Raw genomic sequence first — 20,307 nt, forward strand, 5'->3', positions numbered from 1 at the left:
TGGGTTTCCTCCCAGTGCTCCGGTTTCCTCCCATAGTCCAAAGATGTTCGGGTTAGATGAATTGGCCAGGCTAAATTCCCCTTCGTGTCCAAAGGTTTGGTGAGATTATGGGGTAAGGCAGGGAATGGGACTAGGTAGGGTGCTCTTTTGGAGAGTTGGTGCAGACCTGATAGGTTAAATGGCCTTCTTCTGCACTGGAGGGAGTCTATAAAATTGGCTGAATAATAGGAAGCAGAGAGAATCGGCAATGAATATTTTTCGGGCTGGAGGAAGGTTTGTAATGGTGTTCCCAGGGGGCAGTATTGGGATCCTTGCTTTTCCTGATATACATAAATGATCCAGATCTTGGGGTGGGATTTTCTTCACAACCCACCACGTGTTCTGTGGAGGTGGAGACGGTCGCCATTGGCCGGCGGTGGGATCTTCTGGTCTCACCATTGTCAAGAATGCACCCCTCGCTGTGAAACCCACGGTGGGGATGCGCTGCTGGTGGGACCGGAGGATCCCAGAGCGTTAACAGCGGAAAGTTCCGGCTGTTTCATGCAGGGGACAATTGCAAAATTTGCGGTTGATACAAAACTTGGAAATATTTGGAGACTGTGTAGAACTTCATAAGGACATAGACAAGTTGGTAGAATGGGCAGATAAGTGGCAGATGAAGCGGGGAAGTGGGAAATGATGCAATTTGGTAGGAAGAACATGGAGAGACAATATAAAATAAGGTGCAAAATTCTTAAGGGTGCGCAGGAGCAGAAGAGCCTGGGTGTATATGTGCCTTGATCATAGGAGGTGGCGAGAACAGTTAATAAAGCAGCTGGAATATTGTGTACAGTTCTGGGCACCACACTATAGGATGGATGTGAACACATTGGAGAGAGTGCAGAAGAGGTTTTACAAGAAAGATTCCAGGGATGAGAAACTTCAGTTATGAGGATAGACAGGAGAGGTTGGGTCTGTTCTCCTTGGAGAGAAGGCTAAGAGGAGATTTGATAGAGATGTTTGAAATGATGAGGGGGTTGGACTTCGGTGGGCGAAGACTCTGGATCCTTACATTCCAGGTAACAATCCTGGTGGGGGGGGGGGTTTCTTACCTCCCGGTCCTGCGGGATCACACATTCTTACCTGGGTAAGTATACTTAATTTGGGGTTTCCCTTTGCTAGGGGGCCGTCCAGAATGGCAAGGGTCGCCGCTCTCACCATGAGGTCGGGCCTCAATTCTCTGGGGTTTCCCTTTGTCCAGGGGAACTCAATGTGGCCGACAGCTGTGTGTATGCCACGTGGGTGCGCCCCTGCACTCCAAGGTCTCCCTTCGCCTTGATACCCTCCCGAGTGGCTATTTGAAGCACCCTCTTGGTTCCTCGCCCTGCTCCATGCCCGCCGAGCCCTATGTCTGTACTGCTTCGCTATCTCACCTTTCTCTTTGCTTCCCTTTTGTTCTGCGCTCTCCCCTCGACTCCTCTCCCCCCACCACCCCGTGTTCCCCCCCCCTTCCCTCCTTGTGCCAGGCGCTCCCTCTCCCCTGAGAGGTGTGCCGCGGCCCTCCTTCCTTCCTGCCCTCCCGTGCTTGCCCTCCTCACTGTACGGTGGCCCTACTCCCAGTATTCGCCCAGTTCTGGCCCTGTTTAACCTTCTTCCTACTGGCCTTTGTCTCGCCCTCCTATCTGCTTTTCTCACCCTCATTTCCCTGGCTCCATTCCCCCCCCCCCCCCCCCCCCCCCCCCATCTTCACTACCCCCATTGCACTGAGAGAGGAGACAGGCCCTGAAACGAGGCAGCACAGTCCCGCGCAAGACATAAAACACATGTGCACAGTTCATAATCCCACCGTTCTTGTTTGCGGCCTGTCCTCCGCTCTTTGTTCAGGTTTTCTCTTCCTTTTCCATCCCCATGTCTTCCATTGCGGTTGCGTGTGCTCCTCCCCCAGTTTGTTCGCTCTAACAAACTCATCAGTCTCCACTGGGGTGTTAAATACAGCTCTCTCCCCTGAAATATTATCCAGAGTTTGGCCGGGAATAATATCCCAAATTTCACCTTACTTTTGTACAGTGCTGATTTCGCCTTATTGAACTCAGCACTTCTTTTGGCCAGGTCCGCCCCAATGTCCTGATACACCCTTATGGTCTTCCCTTCCCACGTTCTCGGTTTCGTTTGCCGGGCCCACTTTAGGATTTTCTCCCGGTCTTGGAACCGATGCAGACTTGCAATAATCGCTCTGGGATGCTCCCTGGCTTTGGGCTTGGGTCGGTGCGACCTGTGTGCCCTGTCTATTTCTGGTGGGTTTGGGAATACCTCTTTTCCACTTGCTTTCCCATCATTTGGGTGATGTAGCCTGTTGGGTCTCTGCCCTCCCTCCCCTCTGGCAGACCCACGATTGCAATGTTCTGCCATCTGGACATATTTTCTTGGTCCTCCACGTTCCCTCTTAGGCCCCCCTGGGTAGTTACTACAGGTTATCACCCTGTTATCCTCCTGTCACTCTGGTCCGAGGTGGCCTTCTTCAACTCCAGAATCATTTTTTCCTGTGCCTCCATTTTCCTTTCCAGGCCTTCTATAGTCTGCTGCATTCTGTGCGACATCTCTGCCAACGCCTCCTTCACCACTGCTTGGAGATCCGACAAGAGTGCCTCCTTTATGCTGGTCGCTGCGTCCTGCTCCCACTCCGCTGTTTGTTCCGCCATCCTTTTCAGACTCGCCTGAACCTCCGTCTCGTCTTGTGGGACCACCTGCCTGCGCGTCCGTCGCTCCTGCATTTCCCCTCGCTGCTGCTACTGCTTGTGTCTCGCTGTCCCTTCTCTTTGGTGGTTTTCTTTCCTCCAGCCATCTGTCTCTCTCTCTTTCCACACTGCTGTTCCTTACCCTGCTCTCACTTCCCCCATTCCTCTGCTCTCGCTGGGTCTGCCTCAGGCTTCGTTTTTTGTTTTGTTTGAGGGGGGGGTCTGTAGTTGGTCCCCTTCCCTCCCCTCTCTTTATTTTCTCTTCTCTTTTCTTTTTTCTTCCCCCTTCTCCTTGTCCTCCTATTTTTCCTTCTCTCTCACTGGGTCAGGAGGGGTCGCGAGAGAAGTTGTGTGTTCTGGATGGGGATTCCCCTTTGTCTCATCACTCACCACGTGGTCACCATTGGTCCGTGGAGGGGTCTCTCTCTCTCCTGGTCGCTGGCTCTGCTCCCGAGCGCTTTCGTCTCCAACTCCGCGGGGCCAGGCGGAGGTCGTCGCTGCTCCACTCCTACCGCCGCACTCTCCTGCTGTCTTAGACGCCTTGAACACACTCCTGTGCAGGGCCCCTTGGACAATCACTACATTAAAGGTTCAATATAAAGTAATTGCTGAGCCATTTCTATACCAATCTGTTGGTGCAAAGTTTGCACATTCTTCCCGTGTCTGCGTGGGTTTCCTTTGGGTTCATCAGTTTCCTCCCACAGTCCAAAGATGTGCAGATTAGGTGAAAGTGAAAAGTGAAATTCGCTTATTGTTACAAGTAGGTTTCAAATGAAGTTACTGTGAAAAGCCCCTAGTCGCCACATTCCGGCGCCTGTTCGGGGAGGCTGGTACGGGAATTGAACCGTGCTGCTGGCCTGCTTTAAAAGCCAGCTCTTTAGCCCTGTGCTAAACCAGCCCCATCATGCTAAACCAGCCCCAAGGTGGCCATGCTAAATTACCCCTAGGTGGGATTGTGGGAATAGGGCGGGGGGATTGGGCCTGTGTCGAGTGGTGTTCTTTCAGAGGCTCGGTGAAAATTCAATGGGCTGATTGGCATCCTTCTGCACTGTAGGAATTCTAATTTTCCATTCTACCCGTGTTTGCGTGGGTTTCGCCCCCACAACCCAAAAAGATGTGGAGGGTTGGTGGATTGGCCACGCAATAAATTGCCCCTTAATTGGAAAAATGAATTGGGTACTCTAAATTTATTTTAAAAAACAATACCTTGTTCCTCGGCGAATTTCATAAGTAAGGCCATGGGGTCAGCTCCAGCAGAAAGAACAAAGACCAGGGGAGTAAAATGACTAGAAGCCTTGTAGCTATGTTGAAGGTCAAAGGTTGGAGGCTCGATATAAGCAGCATCCATTTTCTCAGTGACGAATTGTTGGATGGCTGGAATCATCTATAGAATAAGAAACAGGAAATTGGCAAGAATTTCAGCAAATTAAACCACTGGACTCATTGGGAAAATATTCTTGTTTTTAACCGCCAATGAGAATAGATTCTATCAAATCAATTTCATTTGCACTAAGGAGAACAACCTCAGGAACATAGGAAAATGAGAAGGCCATTTGGCCCATCAAAACTGCTCCACTATTCAATGTGATCATGGCTAATCATCTACCTCAATGCTATTTTGCCCACTAACCCAGTAACCCTTGATATCGTTGGCCTCCAGAAATCTATTGATCTCTGCTTTCACCATGCTTAATGATTGAGCGTCCACAACCGTCAAGAAAAGAGAATTCCAAAGGTTCACCACCCTCTAAGACAGGGGTGGGCAAACTTTTCCGTGCAAGGGCCACATTCAGAAATTCACAATTCACAAAGGGCCGCATAGTATATTAAGTAAAATAATTACTTCACCCGGTTATGATTCTGGGCGCCTCATATAGAACATAGAACAGTACAGCACAGAACAGGCCCTTCGGCCCTCGACGTTGTGCCGAGCAATGATCACCCTACTCAAGTCAACGTATCCACCCTATACCAGTAAGTAACCCAACAGCCCCCCCCCCATTAACCTTAAAAAAAAATTAAAAAAAAAAAAAAAACATTTAAAAAAAAAATTTTTTTTTTTTTTTTTTTTTAATGACTTGGTGGGCCGCAGAAATACCTTTGGCGGGCCGCATGCGGCCCGCGGGCCGTAGTTTGCCCACCCCTGCTCTAAGAGAAGAAACTCCTCCTCATCTCACTCTTCAATGATCTACTCCTTGTCCTGTGACTGTGTACCGTACCCTGGTTCTAGACGCTCCCCAGCCAGGGAAAACCCAATCGACATCCACCCTGTCACACGCTATAAGGTTTGAGAAAGATCATCTCTCATTCTTGGAAACTCGGGAATACAGACCCAGTCTCCTTAATCTCTTCTCATAAGATAACCCTGCCATCCCAGGGATTAGTCTGTGAACTTACATTGCACTGCCTGCATGGCGAGTAGTAGGGGACAAAAACTGTGCACAATACTCAATATACACAATGCTGTAGCTTCTCCAACCTAACCTTGTTCCTCAAATACCCCAACCTTGGAACCATTCTGGTAAATCTCCTCTGCATCCTCTTAAGGACCCCCAGATCCTCCCTAAAATGTGGTGACTGGAACTAGACACAATACTCTAGTTAAGGCCTAACCAGAGCTTTATTAAAGTTCAGTGTAGATTGTCTGCTTTTTTATTCAATAACTAATAATGAACCCTAAATTCCAAATGCTTTGACAACCGCACTCTCAATGTGTCCTGCCACCTTAAAAGTTTGATGCACATGAACCTCCAGGTCTCTCTGTCCCCACATATTCTTTCGAACGGTGCCATTAAGTCTATATCATCTCTTCCTGTCCCTTCTGCCAAAATGCATCACCTCAGACTTCTATCTATTACATTTCATCTACCCTAGGCTGCCCATTCTGCTCGTCTATTGCAGTCGTTAGCAGTCGATTGGTATCATCCTCACTGCCACACCTCAAGTCGTATCATTAGCTAAACTTGAAATTTTACTCTGTACTCAAATATCAATTATTTATATATAATCACAAAAGCAGTGTTTTCAAAACTGACCAAATGTTTACAATCCTCCAGTCTGTTTTCTGTCCTTAAGCCAATTTGATATCCAATTTTACACTGTCCCTCCTATTCCATGAGCCTTCAGTTTTGTTAACCAGCCGTTTATATGATACTCTGTCAAAAACTTTCTTAAAATCCATAGACAAGATTCAATTTATTACTTTCATCAAATGTCTGTTACTTCATCAAAATATTCAATTAGATTAGTCAAGTGTGATCTGCCTTTTACATATCTGTGCTGCCTCTCCATAATTAACTTAAACCTCTCTAAGTACCAATTGGTTTTTTTTCTATGTACTTTTTAAACTTGACCCATCACTGATGTAGATCTGACCAGTCTGTTGGAACTAGGACAGTCCTCGCAAACGTTCTTGAATAAGGGGCCACATTTGTCACTCTCAAATATTTTGGCACTCCTGTATCCAGGGAAGATTGGGAGATAACATCAAGCTCTTCCACTAACTCCACTCCCACTTCCTACAGCAACCTGGATGGAAGCCACTAGACCAAGCGACTTATCTGCTCGAGGCTTTTCCAGTACATCCTGCCTAGCAATTTTCATGCCATCCATTACCTATGTCATCTTCGTTCTCACCATATTTTATTAGCATGCTCTTCCTCAGTAAACACCGATATAAGGAACTCATTAAATATTCGAATCTTGCCGTGCCTCTCCAAACATGTATCACCTTGTGTCTCGATTAAGCCCCATCCCATCTCTTACTGCCCCCTTCCAATTAGTAGAATTTTGTGCTTTGTTTTATGTTGACCGCTGTTTTATTCTGATATTCTTACTTTGCCAGTCTTATTTTCCTCTTAATTTCCCATCACAACTTATTGTATTTGGTCTGATTCTCACTTGAACAATTCATCCGACATGCATCAAACACCCTCTTTTTCTACGTAATATTTTCTATCCCCCTCATCATCCACGGAGCACTGTCTTTGGTTCATAAGAACTAGGAGCAGGCCCCTCGAGCCTGCTCCGCCATTCAATGAGATCACGGCTGATCTTTTGTGGACTCAGCTCTACTTTCCTGCGAACATATTTTGAGGCTAGGCCTTCTAGTTCTGCTCTCACCCGCCAGTGGAAACAACCTCCCTGCATCTATCCTATCTATTTCATTCATAATTTTATATGTTGCTAAAAGATCCCCCCCACACCACCGCATCCTTCTAAATTCCAACGAGAACAGTCCCAGTCTACCCAACCTCTCCTCGCAATCCAACCCCTTCAGCTCTGGGATTAACCTAGTGAATCTCCTCTGCACACCCCCCAGCCCAGTAAGTCCTTTCTCAGGGAAGGAGACCAAAACTGAACACAATACTCCAGGTGTGGCCTCACTAACACCTTATACAGTTGCAGCATAACCTCCCTAGTCTTAAACTCTATCCCTCTAGCAATGAAGGAAAAAACTCCATTTGCCTTCTTAATCACCAGTTACCCCTGTAAATCAACTTTTTGCACTGGGACACCCAGGTCCCTCTGCACAGCAGCATGTTTTAATATTTTAACATTTAAATAATAATCCCGTTTGCTGTTAATCCTACCAGAATGGATAACCTCACATTTGTCAACATTGTATTCCATGTGCCAAACCCTAGCCCATTCACTTAACCTATCCAAATCCCTCTGTAGATTTCCGGTAACCTCTGCATTTTTGCTTTACCACTCATCTTAGTGTTGTCTGCAAACTTGGACACATTGCACTTGGTGCCCAACTTCAAATCATCTATGTAAATTGTGAACAATTGTGGGCCCAACACTGATCCCTGAGGGACACCACTAGCGACTGATTGCCAACCAGAGAAACACCCATTTATCCCCACTCTTTGCTTTCTATTAATTAACCAATCCTCTATCCATGCTACTACTTTACCCTTAATGCCATGCATCTTCATCTTATACAGCAAACTTTTGTGTGGCACCTTGTCAAAAGCTTTCTGGAAATCCAGATATACCACATCCATTGGCTCCCCGTTGTCTACCGCACTGGTAATGTCCTCAAACAATTCCACTAAATTAGTTTGGCACGGCCTGCCCTTTATGAACCCATGCTGTGTCTGTCCAATGGGACAATTTCCATCCAGATGCCTTGCTATTTCTTCCTTGATGATAGATTCCAGCATCTTCCCTGCTACCGAAGTTAAGCTAACTGGCCTATAATTACCTCCTTTTTTAAACAGTGGTGTCACGTTTGCTAATTTCCAATCCGCCGGGACCACCCCAGATTCTAGTGAACTTTGGTAAATTATCACAAGTGCATTTGCAATTTCCCTAGCCATCTCTTTTACTACCCTGGGATGCATTCCATCAGGGTCAGGAGACTTGTCTACCTTTAGCCCCATTAGCTTGCCCATCACTACCTCCTTAGTGATAATAATCGTTTCAACGTCCTTACCTGTCATAGCCTCATTTCCATCAGTCACTGGCATGTTATTTGTGTCTTCCACTGTGAAGACCGACGCAAAAAACCTGTTCAGTTCCTCAGCCATTACCTCATCTCCCATTATTAAATCTCCTTTCTCCTCCTCTAAAGGATCTTAGCCAATTTTGTTTTTTGTATATTTGTAGAAACGTTTACTGTCTGTGTTTATATTCAGAGAGCAAGTTTACTCTCATAATCTACATTACTTTTCTTTATAGCTCTTTTAGCAGTTTTCTGTTGCCCCCTAAAGATTTCCCAGTCCTCTAGTCTCCCACCAATCTTTGCCACTTTGTATGCTTTTTCCTTCAATTTGATACTCTCCCTTATTTCCTTAGATATCCACGTTCATTTACATTTTGCCCTTGTTGGGATGTACCTAGCCTGTGCCTCAAACATTTCCTCTTTAAAGATCACCTATTGTTCCGGTCCAGTTTTTCCTGTTAGTCTGTGGTTCCATTTACCCTTTCATCCCATTGAAGTTAGGCCTCTTCCAATTTAGATGTTCTTCTTTAGGTTCTGTCTTGCTCTTCTCCATTTCAATCTGAATCTTAGGATACGATGATCAATCTTCACCAAGTTCCCCACAGACATTTAACGGTACGATAGTACAGTGGGCGGTACAGTAGCACAGTGGTTAGTACAGTGGCTTCACAGCGCCAAGGTACCAGGTTAGATTATTGGCTTGGGTCACTGTGTGGAGTCTGCATGTTCTCCCGTGTCTGCATGGGCTTCATCCGGGTGGTCCGGTATCCTCCCGCAGTTCACAGATGGGCAGGTTAGATGGATTGGCCATGCTAAATTGCCCGTAGTGTCCAAAAAGGTTAGTCGGGTTATTGGGTTACGGGGATAGGGTGGAGGTGTGGATTTAGCTCTTTCCAAGGGCCGGTGCAGTCTCGATGGGCTGAATGGCCTCCTTCTGCACTGGAAATTCTATAATCTTGTTTCCCAGCAGCAGATCCAGCAATGCCATCTTCCTTTTAAATTTAGGGTACCAAATTATTTTTTTCCAATTAAGGGACCAATCCACCTAACCTGCACATCTTTGACCCACACAGACATGGGGAGAATGTGCAAACTCCACACAGAGTGTGACCCAGGGCCTGGATCGAACCAAGGTCCTCAGGGCTACAGGCAGCAGTGCTAAACACTGCGCCACTGTGCCACCTGCAATGTCACCTTTCTAATTGGACCATGAACACATTGATTAAGAGAGTTCTCCTCAGCACATTTCAGAACAATCTCCCCCTCCTTTTCTTATACTCTAATGTAATCCCAATTGATATTTTAGTCCGCAACGTTCCCCAATATCACCACTCGATAGTTAGAGTTTTACAGCAGAGAAAGAGGCCCTTCGGCCATGTGTCTTGTTCCATCTCTGACATGTTCCTGTAGATTTGCTCTTCTATCTACCTCTCACTATTTGGAGGCCTATAAAATCCTCACTGTGGTATGATCATATCCCTTTTGCTCTGTCCTTGCCTCCTCAAGGGAATCCTCATTTTTCAACCCTACAGGATCTTCCCACACCACTTCCCTTTGTCCCTTCCCTACCTTTCAGAATACCTTATGTCCTCACTAATTTTAAGTCACATTTCCATTATTACCCCAACACCGTGGGCGGGATTCTCTCAGCCCAGGCTGGGCCAGAGAATCGCCGGGACGGGCGCGAATCGCCCCAACACTGGTCCGCCGATTGGTGTAGTCAGCATGGCGCTGGTTGGGGGCCGCTCTATGCAGCCCCCCCCCCGCCCGGCGATTCTCTGCCCACGATGGGCCGAGCGGCCACGCAAAAAACCCGAGTCCCGTTCATACCTGCTCTTACCCGGCGGCACCTCGGCGTGCATGCATCCGGTGGCAGCCTGGTGGGGCGGGAGGGCCCTCTGCTGTGGCCTGGCCTGCGATCGGGGCCCACACATCGGCGGGCTGGCCTCTCGGGGCTGAGGGCCTCTTTTGTTCCACGCCGGCCCCTACAGCCCTACACCATGTTGCGTCGGGGACAGTGCGGAGAAGGGAGCCACTGTGCATGCGCGCATTGCGCTGATGCCGCTGCACATGCGCAGATCCACGGCGACCATCTGACAGTGGGAATCGGCAGCTGGAGCGGCGTGGGTCGCTCCAGTGCCATGCTCGCACCTTGTAGAGGTCAGAATCGCTGCTCCCGAGGCCATGTTGACGCCGTCGAGAAACGTGATGGCGTTTACAACGACATTAACACTTAGCCTCAGGATCAGAGAATCCCGCCGGTATTCCCGCATCATGGGTTGGATTTTTCGCTATCGGGATTCTCGGTTACCCCGGCAGCTCACCCACGCCCAGGGATTTTTCGACGAGTGGGGCTGCCCACAATGGGAAACCCCATTACCGCTGGCGGGACGGAGAATCCTGCAGCCGGTGGGGACACGCACCAGAAAATTAGTGAGGCGGGACAGAGAATCCCACCCCATATTTCTGGAGCTCCCCAACCTTTTTCGCTACAATTTGTGCATTATACACATGCATTCAAAACCTGTCTTTGTATTTCTCATAGGAGGTCAGTTGGCTGGACGGCTGGTTTAGATACGGAGCAACCCCAACAGCATGGGTTCAATTTGCGTTATTCATGAAGGCTCCACCTTCCCAATCTTGTTCCTCGCTTGAGTGTGGTGACCCTCAGATTAAATCACCACCAGTCAGCTCTCTCTCTCTCTCTCTCTGAAAGGGGAAAGCAGCCTACGCTCCTCTGGACTATGGCAACTATCAGTCCTTCTGCCAGATATGGTGTCACTTTCTTCTCTTCTATCACACACTCTCACTCCTTCATACACCTTCCTCCTCTTTTCTACATGTATATTGCTGGTGCCCACACTGATGTCAATTTAGTTCAAACCATCCGAACCACACTACTAAATCTCTCTGTGAAGACATTAGTCCCAGTTCCCTTGACTTGCAACTCACCCCTTTTGATCTCATTCTTTCGTTCCCCAGAAATGGTCCCAATGCTCCAGGAATATGAAGTCCTCCCTCCACATCAAGCCATCCATGGATCCTCCTATTTCTACTCCTTCTTTCCCCAGGACTCGTGTCAGTGTCCCATGAATCATAACCACTTCTTCCCACTCTTTGAGCCATGTGTTTGATTCTCTAATCTCCTTGAATTTAGACAATTGGCTCATGGCTCAGAAAACAATCCAATGACAATTATCTTTGATGTTCCTACATTTTTATCTGGACCCTAACTCTTCAAACTCTCTCAGCAAAATATAATTCCTGGTTCTACTTACATCACTGGACAACTGGGCAGAGCAATGGCAGATTAAATTTAATCGTGATAAGTGTGAGGAGATTGTCGTGTTATTCACCCTGGGGTAACACAGACTGCAACACGATGCAGATTAACTATAAAACATACACCAAACGTACGCGTTGGTTCAATAAGATTTATTGAACTTCTATAACAATGCACACAGCTGGCTGTGGGTTGACTCTCTGCTACTCTAAGTAAACTAACTCTAACTAACTAGATCAGGCTAGCTCTGATCCACGTGTAGAAGGTGCTGACTGATATGTACACCCTGACTGTCACTACAGTTCTCACCAGTGGAAAGAGGCGGAGTGCTGATGCCTCGTGTGTTTTATAGTTGGAAGCCCCCCCTGGTGTTCTGTCTGGTGATTGGTTGTGTTCTGTCCTGTATGTTGATTGGCTCACCTGGGTGTCTGTCACTGCCCGCTTTTACCTCATGATGTGTCTGAGTGCATATTATGACATTCCCCCCTTTTTAAAAAAAAATTGTCGGTTGCTTGGAGCATATACGACATATTTACAGAGATAACTATTTACAGCAAATGGTGAGTGAATGCATATGTACATGTAAGGTGTCAAGCGTGCAGATACAGAACAATATATGCAAAGGAAATATTTATAAGTTCAATCGCTGGGGTTGGCGTCGGATTCTTGTCGATCGCCTGGGAGGTGGAGGTGATGGCGCCTTGACAGGCGGGAATGCAGCCAGAATGGTGGCCTCGTGGAGCGAGGTGTCCGGAGAAGACATAACGACATCTGGGAACGCGAGATCCTGTGGTGGGCAGGCAAGTTTGCGTAGTGCCCTTCTGTTGCGCCTGACAATCGAGCCAACAGTCATGCGAACCACAAACAACCTGGGAGCAGCCTGTCGAACAACAACAGCTGGAGCTAACCAACCTCCACCAGGTAACTTGATGCGAACAGCGTCCTTCGGAGAGAGCACGGGCAGATCAGTAGCATGAGCATCGTATGTCAGCTTTTGCCGGGTTCTGAGTTGCTGCATCTTTTGCAGCACTGGAAGGTGATCCATGTCTGGTAAGTGTATGGCCAGAACAGTCGTCCGCAGGTCACGATTCATAAGGAGCTGTGCCGGAGACATACCGCTGGACAGAGGGGTTGCCCTGTACGCCACGAGAGCAAGGTTAAAGACCGAATCTGAGTCTGCAGCCTTGCAGAGCATTTGCTTCATGATATGGACCCTTTTTCGACCTTCTCGTTAGATTGCGGGTTATACGGGCTCAAGGTGATGTGCTGAACTGGTATAGCTTTGCGAAGTTGGACCATTCTTGGCTGTAGAAACAGGGACCGTTGTCGCTCATGACCGTGAGCAGAATACCATGCCTGGCAAATGTCTCCTTGCAGGCCTTGATGACAGTCCTTGATGTTAGGTCAGACAGTTTCACCACCTCGGGGTAACTCGAGAAGTAGTCAATTATAAGCACGTAGTCACGCCCATTGGCATGAAAAAGGTTGATTCCCACCTTAGACCACGGGGAGGTCATGATCTCGTATTGCTGGAGCATTTCTTAGGGTTGAGCAGGCTGGAAACGCTGGCAGGTTGCACAATAGAGGACCATGTTGGATATGTCCTCGTTGATGCCAGGCCAATAGACAGCCTGCGGGCCCTGTGCCTGTATTTCTCGATACCAAGGTGTCCCTCGTCGATCAGTTTGAGCACTAAGCTCTGGAGGTTGTGAGGAATGACAATGCAATCCAACTTGAGGAGGATCCCCTCGACAACTGTTAGGTCATCCTTGACATTAAAGAACTGAGGGCGTTGCCCTTTCTGCCAGCCATCTGTAAGGTGATGTATGACCCGCTGCAGAAGAGGGTCCTTGGCTGTCTCTTCTCGAATGTTGACAAGTCGTCCATCTGATGCCGGGAGGGTGCTGGCACACAAGTTGCACCTGTGCCTCAATTTGGTGGATGAAGTCGACCTGTTTACAGGGCAAGGTGATGGCGCGAGACAGGGCATCCGCAATGATTAGCTCCTATCCAGATGTGTAAACCAGTTTGAAATCATACCTGCGGAGTCGAAGGAGGATGCGCTGAAGCCTGGGCGTCATGTCATTCAAGTCCTTGTGAATGATATGGACTAGGGGTCTGTGGTCAGTCTCTACTGTGAAGACCGTAGACTTAATCGTGGAACTTTATAATACCGGTGACGAGGCCCAGGCATTCTTTCTCTATCTGAGCATATTTTTGCCCAGTGGGGGGCACATGGCCCTTGACGCATGGGCCACTGGAGCCCAGGACGAGGAGTCATCCTTCTGGAGGAGCACCGCACCAATGCTGTCCTGGCTGGCGTCCGTGGAGAATTTAGTCTCCCTTTCCGGGTCAAAAACGCTAGTACCGGAGCAGTGGTGACCTTTGCCTTTAACTCAAGCCACTCTGCTTGATGTGCGAGTAGCCACTGGAAGGCCGTTGACTTCTTCACCAGATGCCTGAGAACCGTGGTGTGTGATGTGAGGAATGAACTTTCCCAAAAAATTAACCATACCCAGGAAGCAGAGCACCGCCTTTTTTTCTTCCGGGGTCTTCATTGTGTTGATGGCTTTGACTTTGTCTGAGTCCGGTTGCACACCCTGCTGGGATATTTGATCATCCAAAAACTTTATTGATGACATGCCAAAGGAGCATTTGGCCTTGTTCAACTTGAGGCTGTTGGCATGTATACGCATGTTCCCGCATTATGTTCCGATTAAGATCCTTGGAATCTATAAAAATGCGCAGTTCTCCAGATGGCTTCTTCATACAGACCATCAAGCTGACCCAGTCAGTCGGTTCTGTCACTTTAGAGATTATACCCTGGTCTTGGAGCTCCTGCAGCTGCGCCTTGAAACGGTCCTTCAGGGGAGCCAGCACCCAGCGTGGTGCATGGATCACAGGCGTGGCATCAGGCCTGAGCAAGATTTTGTAGCGGTAGGGCAGCGCACTCATCCCACTGAACACATCCGGGTATTGTGAAAGCAGTTAGTCAGTATTAGCCTGAAGATTCATGTTGGCAGAGGACATGGTAAGTACGCGCTGGGCGAGATTGAGTAGCTTGCATGCATGGGCACCAAGCAGGGAAGCCTTGTCAGGCTTGACGATTTCAAACCGCAATGTGGCCTTGTTGGAGACATGCAGGTGACAGGACCCTAACGCAGTGATGGCATTGCCATTATAAGCAAGCAGTTGGCAGGCCGGCGGAAGAATTTTTGGCTGCCTTTGGATGTGAGCAAGATCTGCTTGAGATGTGAGATTGGCTAAAGCACTGGTGTCCAGCTTTAACCGGATGCTGCATTGGTTAACTTGTAAGATTGCATGCCACTCGTCCGCAGAATCCACCTTGAGGATGGGTAGGCGTGTTGGCGAATGTGAGGCGGCCTTGTCATACATGGTAATGATGCCACTCGATATGGGGGACTCCAAGCAGTTGGCCTCTGGATCCATGGCGGTATCAGGTTCCGAATCCAGCAGCCCTTGATGCACACTTCTAACGCGTTTGCATTGGAACTGGGATCGCTGGCCCACGATCGGAGCTGCAGACCTGCACAAGGCTGCATAATGTCCAGGCTTCCCAGAATTTAAACATCGCCTGCCTCTTGCAGGGCATTGCCACATTAAGTAGGCGGTGCCGCAGTTCGGGCACATCATGACTTTGACGTCATAACGCTCCGTGCGTCGTCGCACATGCACAGTGTGGTCAGCCGCCGCTCGCAACTGCGCAGTATGGTCTTCAGCCGCTTCATTCTCCCGTCCGTGGTGCGCACGCGTGGGACCCCGGGAAAAGACGGCAAAATGGCCACCTACGTCGATGCTATGGCGCCACATTCAGGCGATGGCCTGTACACTCTCTGCCTCGTGGGAGGCAAGTTGGTCCTATTCTGCCGATATGAGGCGGGAGTAACAACTTTTTGCCTGTTCATGGACTTTGCACGTCTCGATGACTACTAGCAGGGTCATATTTTTTATTTTTAGCAGCTGCTCCCGCAGGGCGTCGGAGTGGACGCCAAACACGATCTGATCCCTGATGAGGGAATCAGCGGTGTCACCGCAGTTACAGGATTGCGCTAGAATGTGCAGATGAGTGAGAAAAGATTAGAAAGGCTCATCCTTACCCTGTTCTGTCTGGTGATTGGTTGTGTTCTGTTCTGTATATTGATTGGCTCACCTGGGTGTCTGTCACTGCCTGTTTTTACCTCATGATGTGCATCGGTGCATATTATGACAGTGATGTGTTTTGGGAGGTCTAATAAGGGTAGGACATGTGTAGTAGGTCCTTCGCGAATATTGGGGAACAAAAGGACCTTGGTGTACAAGCCCATGAATCCCTGAAAGCATAAAAGCAAATTACTGTGGATGCTGGAATCTGAAACGAAAGAGAAAATGCTGGAAAATCTCAGCAGGTCTGGCAGCATCTGCAGGCAGAGAAAAGAGCTAACGTTTTGAGTCCGATGACTCTTTGTCAAATCCCTTAAGGTGGCAGCAGAGGCAAATAGGGTGGTGAATGTTTTGTTACCTGTAGAGATGGTAACTCAGTTACAGTAGACGCTCTGGAAAGAAGGCTAGAAGTCGTCCAGAAGTTTGATGGTAGGTCTATTGAGCAACACAACTTAAATAACTGCGTGAGCTCTTACTTAAAGAACTGCACTTGTAAATGAGGTTACAACTTTTCTATGCTTTGCAACTAGGCCTGACCACACTAGCAGCCCTGAGCTAAATTTCCGTTCCTGTTCCCCTCACAGTCACATCAGCCAAAGTGAGGGGAAGGGCCGTCGGCGTCACTTTTATACATGTCCGTGCTGCCCCTTGGTGGTCTTTCCATTACCCATCAGCCCCTTCTGTACACACTCAAGTAAGGATCACTACAGTGAAGAAGGCATACGGAGTGCCTGCCTTCATTAGCCGTTTCATAGAATAAAGGCATAGAATACAATAACATTGGTTAGGCCACAGATATAATATTGTGTGCAGTTCTGGTTGCCACACCATCGGAAGGAGGTGATTGCACTGGAGAGAGTGCAGAGGAGATTCACCAGAATGTTGCCTGGGATGGAAAGTTTCAGCTATGAGGAGAGACAGAAGCAGAGGCGGCTGAAGAGGAGGGGGAATCTGATAGAGGTATACAAAATTATGAAAGGCATAAATAAGATTGTAAGAATCTTTTCCCCATGGCTGAGGTGTCCAAGACCAGAGGGCACAGGTTTAAGGTGAGGAATAAGTGGTTGAGAGGGAACCTGAGGAACCATTTTTTCACCCAGAGGGTGGTGGGAATATGAAACGCGCTGCTGGAGGGTGGTGGAGGCAGGTACTCTTGCAACATGTAAGAAGCATCTGGATAAGCACTTAAATTGCCAAGTGTTATGATACCCTGGGCGAGTACGCAGTCAGTTCTAACTTCACAGATCACGGAGTCCCAATATAAGTCAATTAACCAACAATTTGTGTATTTTCCTGAGATCTTTAACCCTTGACTTCTCCAATGAGTTACAGGTACCAGACTTGTCGGTGAAACATAACAAACTGGTTATTTTTTAATGAGAGAAAAAGATGAACATATAATGGAAATTATAGAACAATGATCTACTAGTCTATCAATTCCTAAAGCCCTGTCCCACCCACCACCCAGACACACACAAGGTGAAGGGGATAGGAAAGTTTAAAAAATGACAGGGGTTAAGAGAGATTTGAGGATCTTCGCTGTTGAGGTTTAGGTCTCTGTAGGCGGTGATCTCTTCAGAATGTGAGGTGTTGCAAACCATTGGTGAGTTTGGATCTTTTAAGGACTACCATCCATGAGATCTCCCAGACTGTAGGTATTCCTCTGGGGAATTGTCTTCACACAGGAGATTCAGGTGTGTGTAATTCTGTCATGCGGCTACCAGATGGACTCTCAGTCTCCCTTAGATATCACTGGAGTTTTCGGCCTGAGAGTTTACAGTAGATTTTACATCCACTCTGCCACTCAACTGCTTGTCTGAACTCTGTGCAGAGACCCTGGCTGTACAAGAAGGATGGGTTACATCTAAACTCGAGGGGCAGCAATATCCTGGCTGGGAGGTCTGCGAGTGTCACTCGGGAGGATTTCAACTAGTATGGCGGGGGGGGGGGGGGGGGGGGGGGGGGGGGGGGGGGGGGCAGATCTTTCGCTAAGATGGTGTCATAACTGGAAATAGAGAACAAAAGTAAGAGAACAACATCACCCTCAGGCAGAACAAAAAAAGTGACACGTGTGAGAAGGGTTTGTACCTTAAGGTGCACAGTATACGGAACAACGCAAATGAGTTTGTTGCGCACATTGAAATTGGCTGGTACGATGTTGTGGGCATCACAGAGATGTGGCTGCAAGGGGATCAGGGCTGGGATCTAAATATACAAGGATATTATGTGTCCTATCGAAAGGACAGGCAAATGGGCAAAGGGGATGGGGTTGCATTGTTTATAAGGAATGAAGTTAAATTGATAGTAAGGAGCGATATAGGATCAGAAGGCATAAAATCTCTGTGGGTAGAGTTGAGGAATCTCAAAGGTAAAAAGACCCTGATGGGAGTTACGTACAGGCCTCTCAGCAGTAGTCAGGATGTGGGGCAGAAAATAAATCAGGAGATAAAGAAAGTGTGTAAAAAAGGCAATATTACAATAATCATGGGGGACTTCAACATGCATGTGGACTGGGAAAATCAGGTTGGTAGTGGATCCCAAGAAAAGGAATTTGTGGAATGTGTAAGAGATGTTTTTTTTGAAGCAGCTTGTGGTATAGTCCACTAAGGAACAGGCAATTCTGGATTTGGTGATGTGGAATGAGGCAGACTTGATTAGGGATCTTAAGGTGAAGGAACCCTTCGGGAGCAGTGACCACAATATGATAGACTTTACCCTGCAGTTTGAGAGGGAGAAGCTGGAGTCAGATGTAACAGTATTACAATTAAATAAGGGTAACTCCAAAGACGCGAGGGAGGAGCTGGCCAGAGTTGATTGGAAAAGGAGACTAGCAGGGAAGACAGTGGAACAGCAATGGCAGGAGTTTTTAGGGGTTATTCAGGAGGCACAACAGAAATTCATCTCAATAAGGAGAAAACATGCTAAGGGCAGGACAAAGCATCCATGGTTGACGAGGGAAGTCAAGGACAGCATAAAACCAAAAGAAAAAGCAGACAAATTGGCGAGGATTAGTGGGAAGCCAGAGGATTGGGAATCCTTAAAAAGTGAGCAGAGGACAACTAAAAAAGCAATAAGGGGAGAGAAGATGAAATATGAGTGCAAGCTAGCTAGTAATATAAAAGAAGATAGGAAGAGTTTCTTTCACTATATAAAAGGTATGAGAGAGGCAAAAATAGACATTGGACCACTGTAAAATGTGGCTGGAGAAGTAATAATAGGAAATTAAAAAATGGCAGACGAACTGAATAGTTACTTTGCATCAGTCTTCATGGTGGATGACACCAGTGGGATGACAGAGCCCTAGGAGAATCAGGGGACAGAGGTGTGTGGGGTGGCCATCACTAAGGAGAAGGTTCTGGGGAAACTGAAAGGTCTGAAGGTGGATGCGTCACCTGGACCGGATGGACCTCTTCCCAGGGTCTAAAAGAGATAGTTGAGGAGATTGTGGAGGCATTGGTGGTGATCTTTCAGGAGTCACTGGAGCCAGGAAGGGTCCCAGAGGACTGGAAAGTGGCTAATGTAACAGCCCTGTTTAAGAAGGGAGGGAGGCAGAAGACAGAAAATTATAGGCCGGTTAGCCTGACTTCGGTCATTGGTAAGATTTTAGGGTCCGTTATTAAAGATGAGATCGCGGAGTACTCGGAAGTGCATGATAAAATAGGACTGAGTCAGCATGGCTTTGTCAATGGGAGGTCATGTCTGACAAATCTGTTAGAGTTCTTTGAGGAGGTAACAAGGAAGTTAGACAAAGGAGAACCAGTCGACGTGATTTATTTAGATTTCCAGAGGCCTTTGACAAGGTGCGGCATAGGAGATTGTTAAGAGCCCATGGTGTTAAGGGTAAGATCCTGGCATGGACAGAGGATTGGCTGACTGGCAGAAGGCAGAGAGTGGGGATCTCTGACTTTGTCTATATAAATGTTTCTGGAACATACCTCGTCATTCACCTGAGGAAGGAGCTGCGCTCCAAAAGCTCGTGTTTGAATCAAACCTGTTGGACTTTAACCTGGTGTTGTAAGACTTCTTACCATATTTTAGGCAGGTTTGGGTTTGGGCAGCGATTTGTGGAGTGGGTCCGGTTATTGTACCGGGCCTGGGTAGCAAATGTAAGAACTAACCCAGTTCGGTAGGAATACTTTAGTCTATGTCGGGGACAAGGCAGGGATGCCCGCTCTCCCCATTAGTGTTTGTCCTGGCCATAAAACCCTTAGCAATGACCCTGAGAGCAGCGAATGCCTGGCAGGGTTTAGTGAGGAGGGGGGTGGAACACAGGGTCTCTCTCCATATAGACGATTTGCTGCTTTATGTCACGGACCCATTGGGGTATGACCGGAATCATGGAGGTATTAGGAGAATTTGCGCGATTTTCAGGCTACAAGTTAAATATAGGAAAGAGCGAGATGTTCATGATCCAGGCACGGGGGCAGGAAAGGAGACTGAAGGAGCTACCTTTTAAAGTGGTTGGGAGGAGTTTTAGGTATAGAACATAGAACATAGAAAAGTACAGCACAGAACAGGCCCTTCGGCCCTCGATGTTGTGCCGAGCCATGATCATCCTACTCAAACCCATGTATCCACCCTATACACGTAACCCAACAACCGCTCCCTTAACCTTAATTTTTAGGACACTACGGGCAATTTAGCATGGCCAATCCACCTAACCCGCACATCTTTGGATTGTGGGAGGAAACCGGAGC

At 47.8% G+C, this 20,307-nt stretch overlaps 1 protein-coding gene across 1 annotated transcript in view; it reads right to left on the minus strand.

The window, feature by feature from the left end:
- Positions 1-20,307, minus strand: part of LOC119973221 (dynein heavy chain 3, axonemal-like) — a 714,697-nt gene that overhangs the window by 117,517 nt on the left and 576,873 nt on the right. The window contains exon 57 of the mRNA XM_038810887.1: positions 3,921-4,098. Within this exon, the coding sequence (XP_038666815.1) occupies positions 3,921-4,098 (178 nt within the window). The remainder of the gene's footprint in view (positions 1-3,920; positions 4,099-20,307) is intronic.

The sequence above is a fragment of the Scyliorhinus canicula genome, chromosome 11 (genome assembly GCF_902713615.1).
Source record: "Scyliorhinus canicula chromosome 11, sScyCan1.1, whole genome shotgun sequence".
Classification (NCBI taxonomy): domain Eukaryota; kingdom Metazoa; phylum Chordata; class Chondrichthyes; order Carcharhiniformes; family Scyliorhinidae; genus Scyliorhinus; species Scyliorhinus canicula.